Source organism: Palaemon carinicauda, chromosome 37 (genome assembly GCF_036898095.1).
Source record: "Palaemon carinicauda isolate YSFRI2023 chromosome 37, ASM3689809v2, whole genome shotgun sequence".
In the NCBI taxonomy this organism is placed as follows: domain Eukaryota; kingdom Metazoa; phylum Arthropoda; class Malacostraca; order Decapoda; family Palaemonidae; genus Palaemon; species Palaemon carinicauda.
The window spans coordinates 44,113,958-44,130,111 of NC_090761.1; the positions used below are offsets into that span (position 1 = coordinate 44,113,958).

The window sequence follows — 16,154 nt, forward strand, 5'->3', positions numbered from 1 at the left end:
ACTACTGCACTCGCTGCTACGAATGGTCCCAGTGTGTAGCAGTTCTCGTAAAGAGACTGGACATCTTTCAAGTAAAATGACGCGAACACTGACTTGCTTCTCCAATAGGTTGCGTCCATTATACTTTGCAGAGATATATTTTGCTTAAAGGCCACGGAAGTTGTTACAGCTCTAACTTCGTGCGTCTTCACCTTAAGCAAAGTTCGGTCTTCCTCACTCAGATGTGAATGAGCTTCTCGTATTAACAATCTGATAAAGTCTGACCAAGCATTCTTTGACATAGGCAAGGATGGTTTCTTAACTGAACACCATAAAGCTTCAGATTGGCCTCGTAAAGGTTTAGTACGCTTTAAATAGAACTTAAGAGCTCTAACAGGGCATAAGACTCTTTCTAGTTCATTGCCTACGATCTCCGATAAGCTGGGAATATCGAAAGATTTAGGCCAAGGCCGAGAAGGCAGCTCATTTTTGGCTAGAAAACCAAGTTGCAGCGAACAAGTGGCTTTTTCCGACGAAAATCCGATGTTCTTGCTGAAGGCATGAATCTCACTGACTCTTTTAGCTGAGGCTAAGCATACCAGGAAAAGAGTCTTAAGAGTGAGATCTTTCAGGGAGGCTGATTGTAACGGCTCCAACCTGTCTGACATGAGGAATCTTAGTACCACGTCTAAATTCCATCCAGGGGTAGCCAAACGACGCTCCTTGGTGGTCTCAAAAAACTTAAGGAGGTCTTGCAGATCTTTATGTTGGAAAGATCTAAGCCTCTATGCCGGAAGACCGATGCCAACATGCTTCTGTAGCCCTTGATAGTGGGAGCTGAAAGGGATCGTCCTTTTCTCAGGTATAAGAGAAAATCAGCTATTTGAGCTACAGAGGTACTGGTCGAGGATACAGAAACTGACTTGCACCAGTCTCGGAAGACTTCCCACTTCGATTGGTAGACTCTAATGGAAGACGCTCTCCTTGCTCTAGCAATCGCTCTGGCTGCCTCCTTCGAAAAGCCTCTAGCTCTCGAGAGTCTTTCGATAGTCTGAAGGCAGTCAGACGAAGAGCGTGGAGGCTTTGGAGTACCTTCTTTACGTGTGGCTGACGTAGAAGGTCTACCCTTAGAGGAAGACTTCTGGGAACGTCTACTAACCATCGAAGTATCTCGGTGAACCATTCTCTCGCGGGCCAGAGGGGAGCAACTAACGTCAACCTTGTCCCTTCGTGAGAGGCGAACTTCTGCAGTACCTTGTTGACAATCTTGAACGGTGGGAATGCGTAGAGATCCAGATGTGACCAATCTAGGAGGAAAGCATCTATATGTATTGCTGCTGGGTCCGGGACTGGAGAGCAATAGATTGGAAGCCTCTTGGTCAGCGAGGTTGCAAAGAGATCTATGGATGGTTTACCCCAAGTGGCCCAAAGTCTCTTGCACACATCCTTGTGGAGGGTCCATTCGGTTGGAATTACTTGCCCTTTCCGACTGAGACAATCTGCTATGACGTTCAAGTCGCCTTGGATGAACCTCGTTACTAGGGAGATGTCTTGACCTTTTGACCAGATGAGCAGGTCCCTTGCGATCTCGTACAACGTCAGTGAGTGGGTACCTCCTTGTTTGGAGATGTACGCCAAGGCCGTGGTGTTGTCCGAGTTTACTTCCACCACTTTGCCTCGAAGGAGATACTCGAAGCTTTTCAAGGCCAGATGAACTGCCAACAGCTCCTTGCAGTTGATATGCATGCTCCTCTGACTCGAGTTCCACAGACCTGAGCATTCCCGACCGTCCAGTGTCGCGCCCCAGCCCAAGTCCGATGCGTCCGAGAAGAGAACGTGGTGAGGAGTCTGAACAGCCAGGGGAAGACCATCTCTTAGGTTGATATTGTCCTTCCACCAAGTCAGACAAGACTTTATCTTTCCGGAAATCGGGATCAAGACCGCTTCTAGCGTCTTGTCCTTTTTCCAGTGAAAAGCCAGATGGTATTGAAGAGGACGGAGGTGTAGTCTTCCTAGTGATACAAACTGTTCCAGGGATGACAGCGTCCCCACCAGACTCATCCACAGCCTGACTGAGCAGCGTTCCTTCTTCAGCATTTTCTGGATGGATAGCAGGGCTTGATCTATTCTGGGGGCTGATCGTCTTGTTGTTCAGCAACGTCCTCATCAGATAGTTCCTCATCCGAAAACTGATGAGGAAACGGCAACGGAGTGGGCAACGTCTGGCTCGCTGAGTCCGGTCGCACTGGTGCATGCGTGACGGAGCCGGACGCAACGTCATGGAATTGCTGCACAGTCTGTGAACTGTCAACAACCATGGGTGCGCGAGGAAGCACAGCGTCCACCCGAGACTGTCTAGACCGTCTGGGTTGTGCAGTCAACACCATACCGGGTTGCTGAGGTTGACGCACCGCGTCAAAACAAGTCACCTCTGATGGTTGTTGAACGTCCTGAACGTCAACAACCACCTCCGAGCGCCGCTTAACGTCAACGTGCGGCTGGCAACCCACACTGGGTCGCATCGGTGGAGGAACCACCTCAACTGGTAGACGCGAGAAGGTTACCTCAGCGTCAACAGGACGCACAACCGACCGGTTGGAAGGTTGTTGGCCAGAAGGTTCGGTAGCAACCTTCTCCGCATTAAAGTCCTCTATCAAGGACGCAAGCTTGGACTGCATGTCTTGCAGCAAAGCCCATTTAGGGTCTACGGGAGCAGGTGCGGCAACAGACGGGGTTAGCGACTGAGGCGGTACCGCTTTCCATCCCTGAAAGCCTTGTTTATGCATGACATAATTGTACAGCAAAACTTCAAAGGCTCAAAAACAGCTGTGAAGTTGACCTGTAAAAAACTTGGAGCGTCTCCTGGCCAGGCGCCAGGGAGAGTCTACGAGATTTGAGAAGTCTATCTGGGCAGAGGCAGGAACTCCCAAGCCGAGAACTTCTCTCGTGTCATATCAGACTCTCGCTCTATAAGCCAGTTTAAAAGAAGGGAAAGCAAAGGCTGTATCCCCCAAACTCCTCCTGGTGATAAACCAGTCGCCTAGCAGACGTAAAGCTCTCTAGGAGAGCGAGAGAGCACTACCTTATAAACAACGGCTTCGAAGTAGCTAGGCCTAGTGTAAGCTCTGACGTTTAGGCGAACGAGGAGCAGCAGTTACAAAAAGATCCGGACAAGGATCCTTAAAAATCAGCATGATTTAATTAAAGTCCATAGAGGGCTAAGCAGCTTTAGGCTCCTCTCCGTCTGACAGAGTCCTCAAGGGAATATCAGTAGGAGGGAGAACAGCAACTTCCTCATCTAAAGGAACCTTGTCCGATAAAAGCTGAGTCTCAAGCAAGGGAGAGACCTACCGTGGTGGCAATGCTTACAAGCAGAGTCCACACACACTGGTGCATTAGTAGCGGACCAGGACGCAACGTCATGTAACTGCTAGACAGTCTGTGAACTGTCAACAACTGAACTGTCAACAACAACAGGTGCGTGAGGACGCACAGCGTCCACTCGAGACTGCTTTGACTGCCTAGACTGAGCAGTCCAAACAACTCTAGAATGCGGAGGTTGACGCACAGCGTCAAAACAAGTCAACTCCGATTGTTAGCGAACGTCCTGAACGTCAACAGGAGCATCAGCAAGTGGCCTAACGTCCAAATGTGGCTGAAAATCCACACGAGACCGCATCGAGTGTGGTTCTAAACAACCTGACTGACGTGACTTAGCTACGCCAACGTCAACAGGATGCACAAAGGAACGTTAGGTTGGCTGAAAGCCAGGATATCGATGAGATAAACGGCTAGACTCAACGGACTAATCGGCAGAATAGTCTTCCATAAGGGAGGCAAGCATATTCTGCATGTCTTGCCGTACAACCCATTAAGGATCAACGGAAATGGTTGTGGTAAGAGACGAGGGTAACGTCTGTGACCGCAACACTTTGCCAACAAAAAAGACTCTCGGAGTCTGTGTTACGCTTTTGTTAGGCGGCGAGCAGTTTTCCGATGACTGCATAGGGTCAGAGCTGTCCTAATGGCTGCAACCAGGATGCTGGACCTGTCCTGAAAGGACTGACTTTCGCTTAAGGGTCTCGAAACCTTGTTACAGGTTTCTTATGCGAAAAGCCTTCGGATGACGAGGAGAAAAACGTCTCTCTCGCCTTATGGTAGGGGAGATCTTGGTAAGATACACCCGATACCATAGAGGGAAACGTTTGTTCGCTGATCAAGGCCTCTCGAACCCATAAGTCGTACGACATTACTTCTCCCCTGGGCTTGGGAGCTTGCAAGAGGTCCCGGACTAGGTGAACGACAGGCACGAACAGACGAACCCTCGGACGCAACACTGTAACACTTTGCGCAATATCACTTTATCACTACGATTTTCTGTTTTGCACTTATTTCACTGAAATCGAAACTTTTACTGATTTCTACCTGAAGCACGCAATTCTACCCTCATCAAAAGGTAGTAAATGCGAAATCAGGCGTATAATGCAAGCTCATTAATACCAGCAAAAAAAACAGTAAACATCTTTTAAGATAAAAAAAAAAATCAGTGGTTGGGGAAGAGAATAAACACTAGTTCATTCAAAACTACGTTTTCAATCTCTCACCGTACATTGCCTGGGGACGAGAATAAAACTAAAAACGTTTTATCCTTTCTCCCCGTACAGAGACTAGGGACGAGAGTAACTCGAGAACAACGTTACCCGCTTGAACGGAACGTTTTCTCTCCTCTCTCTCCCTCCGTCTCTATCTCTCTCTCTTTCTCTCTTGATTTCGCACCTAAGAGAAGAGCCCAATTACGTTTCGTCAAAAAACATGTTATTTGACCAAAGGAAAAAACTGAAAGGTTTTTCAATTAAAAAGTTCCTTTAAAATAGAATTTAAAACATTTAAGCTTTGAAAGAAGAATGAACAAAACGTCAGAATCGATTTACTCTTTCTGCAAAGTGAAACCGTGATACACTCTCTCTCTATCGTAACGATAGAGCGCAAACTGCGTAGCATAAATAAACTAAACGTTAGTTCATCTTTGAAAACAGTACGAAGACTATTCAAAGAAATTCTTTCATAAAATATTTCATTTAAAAAGTTTTAAATCCTTAGCTCTTTAAAAGCTATTTACGATTTAAAGGGCTCAACGTTGATTAACTTCGGTTTCCAAGTTAGGACCGCCTACTCTCAGGAAAGGTCGCATATAAACAAAACATTAAAATTTATTTTTATGTTTATTATAAATGGAAAGTTAATCGAAGAGGAAAATCTATAATTAATTTATAACGTGATAAGATAATTACTAAAAGCCCAAACACACTTCCGTCTAAGGGAAGGGTCGGCCATTTAAAAGTCAAAGAAAGTCCATACTCTCTTTGTCACCAAAAATTAAATCTAACCAAAACGAGTTCAAGATTTAAGATGAAGATAAAACACCTGCACTGCCAAAGCTCAAACCAGAATATAGTACTTCACCAAAGATGATGGGAAAAACTCCAGGTTTCAACAGCGAGTAAAGTACATCTTGTCGACACGTCGACAGAGAGAAAATTGAGTCCTTGTTTACATGGAGTTTGGTATCTGGCCGACAGTTGGCGCTGATGGGCACACCCGCAACCTGTATAGCGATCGCTGGCGAGTTTTTTTGTACAGTTTTTTGTCTGTCGAGCAACAGAGTTGCAGCTATATATTCACCGGCTAAGTTAAATATTTAAAATTTAATATTCATAATATTACAAACTGCATCAAATGCTTCATCATGACTATCAAAAGATATCCATGAATCCCATTTTTCACCTTTGAGTCTCATCCCTATTTCCTTTATTAATCCATAGCACTCAAATGCTTTATGTATATCATCACAATTTGTCTCTATTAGAATTTGGGTAACATGACAGATTTGCAGTTTCCTTGTGTTACCCAAATTACTAGATTTTTTAACATCAGTAAAGGGTCTTTTATAATTCCAAGGTCATCAACAGAGTTTTCCTTAATTAAGTTAGCAGAGGTTGTCAACAGTGCCAGGGAGAGTGAGCATATCTAGGGGATGGGGGTTCGTTACTTAAAGAATCCATAAACCAGGGGTCATGATTGGTTGGTTGTTTGATTTACCAGCTCGAGAATATCAAGGCATCATACGTTGGAAAGGAAATATGCACTCTCAACTATCGGCACAATGAGAGAATACTTTTCAGATGGTCCACTTCATACCATACCCGAAGGATAGCAACAAAACAGATACAGAGGCACAGGTGTAAACAAAATCCTCTGTTGAAAAAAAGAAAAAAAGTTAAATTTTTTTCACTTTGTTCTTTTTAACTTTTGAGTGTAGTATCCACCCTTTATGGTCCTTGATTTCTACTCTTTGCTTGTTTCAAAATTTTAAGTTTTTTTTTTGGGGGGAGGGGGGTCTAAATTATTTATAATGGTTAGTTCGTGTTCTTGCTTTGGAGACCCATTCAGTTTCAGAAGGTTACGTTTTAAGTTTGGAAAAGCATCAATAGTTTGCAACCATAAAATTCCTCCTTTAAAGTGATTAAATTTAATACTAGAGTTTGAGACTGAACGGAAACCTTTAATCCACCTCAAAAGTTTACTTCTAGTCCCAGCGTTTGAAGACAGGAGTGCATTTTCACTCAGCAGCAGAAAAGGGCGTGTCAACTCTTCTCCTGTAATTTTCACCTATCCAGCCTAAATTTTATCATGAAGCATTAAGTGACTAGTGTGACCGTTGGTCGAGGATGATCCTGCTTGGAAGTGCGAGCACTTGGATTACTTCTTTTTGAGGCTACTATACCATGGAGTTTACATCGACTTGTGAATTAACAACGACAGCTGCAATTGACCTAGAGAGGCTTGCTTAGAGTGGAGGTAAGTTGCAAACCACACTGATGCTTGTGCCTTGTAAATTTCACTCAAGTTACTCATTCACTTTGAATGAATTGTCTCCTTAACCTGAACTATAAAAAATCATCCGAAGGACCAACCATATTGTTTTTATTTAAAATTTAGAATTTATTGCCGGTTTAATTACTTATATTTGTGAGGAGTCTGTTTTATTTTGCTCGTTCGATCTTCATACATTTATTATATTAATTGGCAATTAAATAGTTTTGATATTATATTTTCGTATATTTGCTCTCTATTAATAGAGCGTGTTTATCGCATATTTATAGATCCTGAGGATTTTTCTGATATTGGGGGTTATTAGTGAGGTCGCATCATCGGTCTTCATAGGGACGGATACCTCGCTTAAATGCCAAGAAGCAATAAGACAACCTACGATCCTGAGCCATTTTCTCTAAAACATATTTCAGTAAAAGTTCTGTTTTATGTAAAATAAATATCTAATTTCGCTCTTGATTATAATTTATTGCCATTTGATAAATTTTTAAACTTCCAGTATTTTGAAAATCCTCATCTTACGACTGAGACCAAGAACCTATGGAATCATCCTCCCCAGAAGCCGAGTCCTACCTCAAGGATTGGATCGCCATAGTTTCCGACAACCCAACCCTTGAGAATTGTTCCGTTAAAAAGGTCCAAAACATCTCCGGGATGGCAGAGATCACCCAATACTCTCACATATAGCTTTAAATGTAAATACAGTACCTCCAACCGGGATACCTCCACCCATTCATATAAGCAGGCAGCAATAACAGATATGGAAATATCCACGCCATTACAAAATAATAAAAAAAAATATAAATAGATATATATATATATATATATATATATATATATATATATATATATATATATATATGTATGCATATATAAAATAAATTAAATATTACTCACAGTTTTAGGATACAAAATAAAGTTTATAAAATTAGGAGAAAGTCAAAGTAATATTGAGAGAGAGAGAGAGAGAGAGAGAGAGAGAGAGAGAGAGAGAGAGAGAGAGAGAGAGAGAGAGAGAGATTCGAACTGGGAATTATACTCTTATGAAAGGATATTGATTGTATTTTTGTGGGAACAAATACTGTAATGGTATATCTGACCTATTATATAAATTTTGTGCATGCATTATTAGAATGGTAAAGTAGTAATGTACTATTTCAGTTTTAATCTCTTTCACAGCTTTTACCCTAATTACAATATTCACAGATACAAAAAGGGTTTTCCCTTAGCTATATAAGGAAATGGAGTCTAGGAGGCTTATTAAGGGGGCAGCTCATATCAACAAATTCTCTACTTTTGCTGATACAGTATCACAGCTATATATTCTTTGCAAATGTTAGAGGACAAGCATACTTAACCTATTCAAAAGAGGTTCTTTGAGTGTTTAAAATAACATTCACATCATATTATAAACTTTATACAGTAGTTTGATTTTTTGTTCTAAAGTATTCTGCAAAATAATTAAAAAGTATCTGACTTTCAATTCAGGAATAATTGCACAAGATGCTCGTTATAAAATATGGGCTATGATACAAGAGATGGTACAAGGTCACACTAAGTTTTGGGTACCTTAGCTCTAGTAAATTTGGATTAGTGAAAAAAAAAGCCACTGAGAAACTAACCTGTTCATGGGCAGGGAACAGTTTTAAAAAAAGATAAATGGTAACATATCCAAAGTGAAGTACTATATCCACTTAAGGTGATGGTAATTAAAGAAAAAAAAATCCTTATGGTCGTGCTCCATATCTTACTGCAGAATTTATCAAAATAAGATTGTTTTTCATTTTAGAAAATGATGTAACAATATTACAATTAACTGTACAGTAGCAGCTCTACAGTACAGTACTTAAGCACTTAATCCTCTAATTTCTATCACAGTCAATACAGTAATTATTGACAGAATTACAAGAATACCTAAAATCTATTACAAAAAATTATACTACCTTATAATGAATATGATACTGGACCACATGTAAATGGAAACTATAAACTTTTTATCTTAAAAATAAAACTATTAAGAAATCCCTTAAAATTAGAGTACAGTATATTATATGGTACTGTACTAGAAATTCTATATAGTACTTACCATGTAAGATACATAAAGTAGGCAGCTACAATTGGTTTAAAGCGCTTCACTCCAGTTTCATAAACATGACACACCATGAAAACTTCTATCAGAACTCCAATAGCTGGTAATGTGTGCATTACATGATTGAGCCAGGCAGGAAACCACAAGTCTAGCTCAGCTGGGAATATCAATTCTCTATCGATTGCATACAAGCTCCAAAATATGAGGGAAACAAACTGTTGGGAAATAAAAGTACATAACAAGAGTTAACCATATCCATATAATATCAGATTTACAAGACACAGCCTACAGAAAACAAACATAAACAACTTGTGCTACCATAATAAATTACAGTACGTAGTATGTAATTTGTATTTTTCCTCATTACAGTATACAAACCTGGAGCTCTTTACTATGAACTATTTATTTCGGCGAACCTGAATCTAGCCGATAAAGCTGTTCAGGCAAGGTGTAACTACTCTCTGCTAGTTAGCAGGGGGTAGGAGTGGGATAGGTCAGGCCCCACTCACACCAGTACTAGCAACTAACCGTCACTTCTGCAATTGCGGCAGGAGTTTCAGGAGTAAGTGTTGGTGGGATCAGTATCTGTAAAGAGCTCCAAGTTTGTACAGTATAGCTAGGGAAAATATAAATTACTTTCTAATTTGTTATCTGTTCCAGCGCTACACACAAACCCTCCACTCTTTACTATGGAGACTCGCCTTTAGGGGAGTGGAAGTTCTCAAACCAACTGGCTGGTTACTGACCCGGGGTGACCTTTTGTGCCTCATATGAGCTGTTGGAGAAGGACCCTGACACCTCTTTATCCTAGTAGGATCGCGGTCTGGGAGATTAGTGCTGGAAATAGAAGAATTCTGCGATTACTCAAGATAAGGATGTAGAAGATCTACACTTAATGCTAAATCTAAACATTGCCACACTCAACCTTGCTTGGAGGATGGGGACATAACAAATATATGCATATATATCAGGTTGCACAAAGAGCATGGTAATCACCTGCAGACAGAAGATGTTAGCTGTGCAGAGTTCCTACAGATGGATTTTGAGTCTTTGCTACAAACTCTGAAACGAAAATGAGTGTGACTTGCCCCAATCCCCTTATGGTTATCAGGGCCGATGTGGTAACGTCCCTGATTAGTGAACGCCAGACTGGCATTCGAGTCCCGTTCACTCAAACTCAGTTTCTTTTGTCGCTGCAACCTCACCATCCTTGTGAGCTAAGAATGGGGGGGTTTGGGGGAGCCTATAGGTCAATCTGCTGAGTCATCAGGCACCATTGCCTGGCCCTCCTTGGTCCTCGCTTGGGTAGAGAGGGGGCTTGGGCGCTGATCATACGTATAGATGGTCAGTCTCTAGGGCATTGCCCTGCTTGATAGGGCAATGTCACTGTCCCTTGCCTCTGCCATTTATGAGCGGCCTTTAAATAGGCGATGTTGTAAGAGAGACCATGTAGCTCACCGTCTCTCTTCACAGAGGCCAGGGCTAGGAGAAAGGCCGTCTGGAAAGTCAAGTCTCTGTCTGAGGCTTGACGAAGAGGCTCATATGGGGCTCTTTTCAGTGAACGTAAGACCTTAACAACGTTCTATGGGGGAGGCCCGACTTCCAACTGGGGGCAGGTACGCTCAAAGTTTTGTATGAGGAGTGAGAATTTCGTCATGGAAATGGTAACTACATTTAGTTCATAGACAAGGCTTGAGGCTGAGCGATAGCCTTTCACCACTGACACCGAACAGAGTTTTTCCTCCCTAAGGTATAGCAAGAACTCCGCTATTGTTAGCATAGAGGCACTGAGTAGAGCAATACCCCATCCACGGAAGACGGACCTATTTAGCCTGGTACACAGCAGCCATCGACTCCCCGAGGTATCCTGACATGAGTCTCACAACTGGTTCAGAAAAGCCTTTCTTCGTGGGCATTTGCTGGATAATCTCCAGGCGTGAAAACGTAGCAATGCTACCGCTCGATAGAATATCTTCACGTGTGGCTGTTTGAGTAGCTCGGGAAGTGGAGGGAGCTCCCTTGGAGCCTCTGTGAGCAGAAGTAGAAGGCCTGGGAACCATTCAGTATGTTGCCACAGCGGAGCTATGAGGGTCATTGTTAGATTTTATAATTCCCTGACCTTCTTCAGTATTCTCCTTACTAGGCAGAAGGGGGAGAATGCATAGACGTCCATCCTGTCCCACGGGTGTTGGAAAGAGTCCTGCCAGAATGCTTGGGAATCCGGTAATGGAGAACAGTACACTGAGAGTTTCCGGTTGAGGGATGTCGTGAACAGGTCGATTGTCGGCAAACCCCACAAAGTCAAAACTTTGTTGGCTATCTGTTGATTCAAGGGCCATTCAGAGCCAACTATCTGAGTTCTCCTGCTCAGACTGTCTGCCAGCACACTCTTCTTGTCCGGGATGAATTGGGATGTTATGGCTACCAAATTTTCTTACATACTTCCATCCATCTGAGGATTTCCAAAGCTAAGCAGCATAAGGGCTGTGAAAAAGTACCTCAGAAGGAGATCATTTGGCAGATGAAGGCGACGAGCGAAACAGATGTCTCTTTGCCAGAGGTGAAGGAGAACGTCTGAGGCGACGAGGACGACCACAAACTCTACGAGTTTGGCGCTGACGATAATAATCCTACGTAACGGGGGACTGCCCACCAGGAAGATCTCTAGAAGGTTTCCAGACCAGTGTCTCTAGGGGAGATTTTACTCTGGAACGAGAGATGCCCACCCGCAGAAGAGACTTGCCTCAGACTTTGCTCCACCTCTGACGGAAGAGTCAGCTCAGAGACGGTGTGGGAGCACGGTCTTCGGCAATGGCAACAGCAGCAGTGGAAGAGGCTGAGCGGGAATCATCGGCAGATACTGCAGATGACACTACAGGATCACAAAGGTTGACACTCAGCAGGGCCAAAGGATCCACCTCGGAGGATGATGAACGCTGCCTTTCAGCACCAAGTTGAAGAAGCTGGAACAGGAGAAGGAGGGCCGGCCAAGCTAAGGTATAGCCACGCCTGACAAATATCAGAGAAAGAGCAGGTTTCCCAGGGGGGAGGGGCCCCGCTTAACTAGGGGAACCAGCACCGTCCTCGAGAACCGGGGTTGACCTTGAGTTAAATGGCCTACGCTACTGTTTGATAGTTCTCTGGAGGAAACAAGCCGAACAGGAGCTACGGGGAGAGGTCGGGGGCATAAGAAGAAGCCTTGGATTTCTTCGACTTTGAGGAAGACCCCGAAGGCAATGAATCCCTTTTAGTCTTCTTCTTCTGTCGGCGCCCAAACTTTTCCCACTGGGAGGCAGACCACTCCCGGCATTCAGGGCAGGTGTTGTACTTATCACACCAGCACCCTCTGCACGCAGGACATAACTGGTGCGGGTCTGTCTCAACAGACGACATAAAGGTACCGCAGGAGCGGCCCTCAAATATTGGGCAGGTCCGTATGGCAACGACCAAGAAGAGAGCACACACACTGAAAAAGGAAAAGTAAACAAAAGATTAGTAGTAATGGCAAGTCAACATTGGTGAGGGGGAAGAGCAGTAATGTCCATTCTCCATCCGACCCAAAAACAAAGTGGGTTAAACCCAGGTGTGTGGGTGAGAGGGGTAGTTACTAACCCTTAACCCCCTCCTAACTAGCGGGTGGGTGGTTAACCCTCGCTATAAATCTAATGGCTCGTCTTTCAGCATCACCGCAAGTAATACTGTACCCCTATAAATAGCGTTGGTTTGTATTTAGTGATGGAACAATTCTATTTTTATTGTGGAACTTCTTAGAACAGCTACCCAAGTTTAGGTTAATGTATTTTGAAAAATTTTTCATGAACCTATACATTTCTTCTATTCTTATAAATATTTACTATATTACTGCTCACCGTGTTTTACCGATTCACACTTACCTCTTTTATAAATTATGTAACCAGCCATTTATCAATTGTTCTATACTCACAAAGTGTCAAGAAGTGTAGTTACAGGATTCCATCTAATAAACCACCTTAGAATCTAAAGATAGCATCCAAGGAAATGTTTACCTGTGTCCAAACTAGCCAAAGAAGCAAGCAAGAACACTAACAGCAATACCTATACCTATTGGATCCCCTTCTATACTTCATAAATATTAATTTGCCTTCATGAAAGACCTACACAAATAAATATAGGATATGCCTATGAATACTGTTTCTCCAGTATGTAGTACGTTATCATCTTATAAGATCAAATATTTTATTCAAATCTATATTTGTTCTCACATCTTTTGCATTTGCAAGTCTCTTCTTTTCCAATAATTATGTATTTAGCAATACTTTACATTTAAAAGAGCTTTAAAAAGTGTAAACATTATTTTACATACTGTACTATCATATTTAAGGTCTCCTTATTAAAAATTACATAATACTAATAGCTAACACTGAATTCCCAATTACAGTAGAGTTCATGTATTACAGTATTGATATATTCAACATATGTACCACGGTATATTCAAAACCCTAAAAGGTTTGTAAGAACCACGGATATTTCATTTGTCATGTATTAATAATCTAATCAGACTACAGACAAAAAATAACAAAATACAGTGAGTGCTTACCAAGCCCATTGGAAACACCAATGTAGTGAAAAGCCAATCGCGGTATTTCTGAAGCGCACTCTGCTCATTCCGGACCTTTGCTTCTGACCCAAACAAATCATTGGCGACACAAAGACCAAAGAACCCGCACTGCAGAAGCTGCAAAACAAGCAGATAGAACTCATTATTTTCTCAATGTGAAAGCATTATTAGCATCAGATATCACATCATCAACACTATGATTAAGTAACCTATTTTGTTTGAAAAAAGACATTTAAATAATGTGCATCAAAAACTTGATAAATATCTTTTTCTAATATTAGCTGTGTCAGCAAAGGATATTAATTTACTGATACAAAAGGGGAACATACTTGTCTATGACAACTAACTAATGCTGATCAATTTTAACACAGGATAAATTCAAAACTAATGCATTTTGGAATTAAGTTCAACCAGGGTTTCATATTTTACAATACAAATGTTGCAATAAAATAGGAAGTGGGAAGGGATAAGAAGTGGAAAATTAAAAGTGGTTGCAGCTGAGGTACAAAGGGACAAAACAACATACATATGCTGAGCAATTGAGTAAAACCTCCTTTTCAGTCAAGAAGTTCAAATAGCAATGTATGTACTGATATGACCATAACTAAATCTACAAATTTCTAATTTTATAATCAGTGTTCCTTTAGTACAGCAGACATAATTAGGGGATTCTCACATAAATTTTTACATACAATATACTATACAGTACTATACTGTACTGTAAAGAATAAGTAAAATTTATAACATATGATAGCTAACTAAGATTAGTAATATATCTTACCAAATTAAGGAATGTTAGGTACTTGCATCTTCCACCCAGTTCTATTCGACGTCTCTCATCCTCTGAATTAGGAGGAGGTTGGACATAGAATTCATCATAATATATGCCAATATAGTATATAGCCCAAATTACAGAGTGAACCTTAAAGACTTTCATTGCAACACCTTGTGTATGAAGAAAATGTTCATTTTGCTCTATCACTTTGAGTACTTTACTTATCTTTCAGATGAAGAAAAATTAATAAAATCCAAAGATAAGATAAGACCTTCGACAAGAATCAATGTACAAACAAGATATTTCATCTATTCATTATACAGTACTCAAAAGGTCTTTAACATTTCTGACCATTGATACTGTAAAATGTCAAGCACAAAGGTGCACATTACAATGACATAAATAGGCATAAGTTATCACACCCCCATAACCAGCAACTCGGAATATTCTTTATATTTTTCTTTAACCACTTTTAAAATTTTCTCAAAGCTGCTATTCTAATTTTTTATAAATCCTTATCACATCTTTGAACTTTCAACTTTAATCAGCCCCTAAGATGTTAAAATAAGATTATATTAAGTTTCAACACTTTTCTATTATTATTATTATTATTATTACTAGCTAAGCTACAACCCTAGTTGGAAAAGCAAGATGCTATAAGCCCTAGGGATCCAACAGGGAAAAATAGCCCAGTGAGGAAAGGAAACAAGGCAATAAATAAACAATATAAGAAGTAATGAAAAATGTTATTTTCATTAGTAAAATAAATTTTTGAATATACTTACCCGATAATCATGTAGCTGTCAACTCCGTTGCCCGACAGAATTCTACGGAAGGGATACGCCAGCGATCACTATACTAGAAGGGGGTGTACTCACCAGCGCCACCTGTGGCCAGGTACTGCAGTACTTCTTGTTGACACCACCTCAATTTTTCCTCGGTCCACTGGTTCTCTATGGGGAGGAAGGGTGGGTCAATTAAATCATGATTATCGGGTAAGTATATTCAAAAATTTATTTTACTAATGAAAATAACATTTTTCAATATTAATCTTACCCGATAATCATGTAGCTGATTCACACCCAGGGAGGTGGGTGAAAACCAGTGTACATGTATATCAGTAAGCTAAGTATCCCGTATTTCATATTATTAGTTATTCAAAATAACAATGAAATTATAAGTACCTGGTAAGGAAGTCGACTTGAACCATTACTCTGCCTTTAATAAGTTCGTCTTCCTTACTGAGCGCAGCGTTCCTCTTAGGAGGCTGAACAACCCTAAGGTGCTGAAGTATAAAGGGCTGCAACCCATACTAAAGGACCTCTACACAACCTCTAACCTAGGCGCTTCTCAAGAACGAATTGACCACCCGCCAAATCAAACAGGATGCGGAAGGCTTCTTAGCCTACCGTAACAACCCAAAAAACAACAATAAAAGCATTCAAGAGAAAGGTTAAAAAGGTTATGGGATTAAGGGAATGTAGTGGCTGAGCCCTCACCTACTACTGCACTCGCTGCTACGAATGGTCCCAGGGTGTAGCAGTTCTCGTAAAGAGACTGGACATCTTTGAGATAAAAAGATGCAAACACTGACTTGCTCCTCCAATAAGTTGCATCCATAATACTCTGCAGAGAACGGTTCTGTTTAAAGGCCATCGAAGTGGCTACAGCTCTCACTTCGTGGGTCCTTACCTTCAGCAAAGCAAGGTCTTCATCCTTCATGTGAGAATGAGCTTCTCTAATCAGAAGCCTTATATAATACGAAACAGCGTTTTTGGACATAGGCATCGAAGGTTTCTTGATGGCACACCATAAGGCCTCTG

At 41.5% G+C, this 16,154-nt stretch overlaps 1 protein-coding gene across 5 annotated transcripts in view; it reads right to left on the bottom strand.

The window, feature by feature from the left end:
- LOC137629611 (androgen-induced gene 1 protein-like) overlaps positions 1-16,154 on the bottom strand; it is a 138,993-nt gene that overhangs the window by 82,737 nt on the left and 40,102 nt on the right. For 4 of the 5 annotated variants that reach the window (XM_068361096.1, XM_068361097.1, XM_068361099.1 and 1 more), the window contains 2 exons: positions 13,536-13,673; positions 8,957-9,174 (listed from right to left, as the gene is read on the bottom strand). In XM_068361096.1, coding sequence (XP_068217197.1) covers positions 8,957-9,174; positions 13,536-13,673 — 356 coding nt within the window. Of the gene's footprint in view, positions 1-8,956; positions 9,175-13,535; positions 13,674-14,337; positions 14,541-16,154 lie in introns of those variants that run through there. The other variant, XM_068361100.1, reaches the window with a different exon arrangement.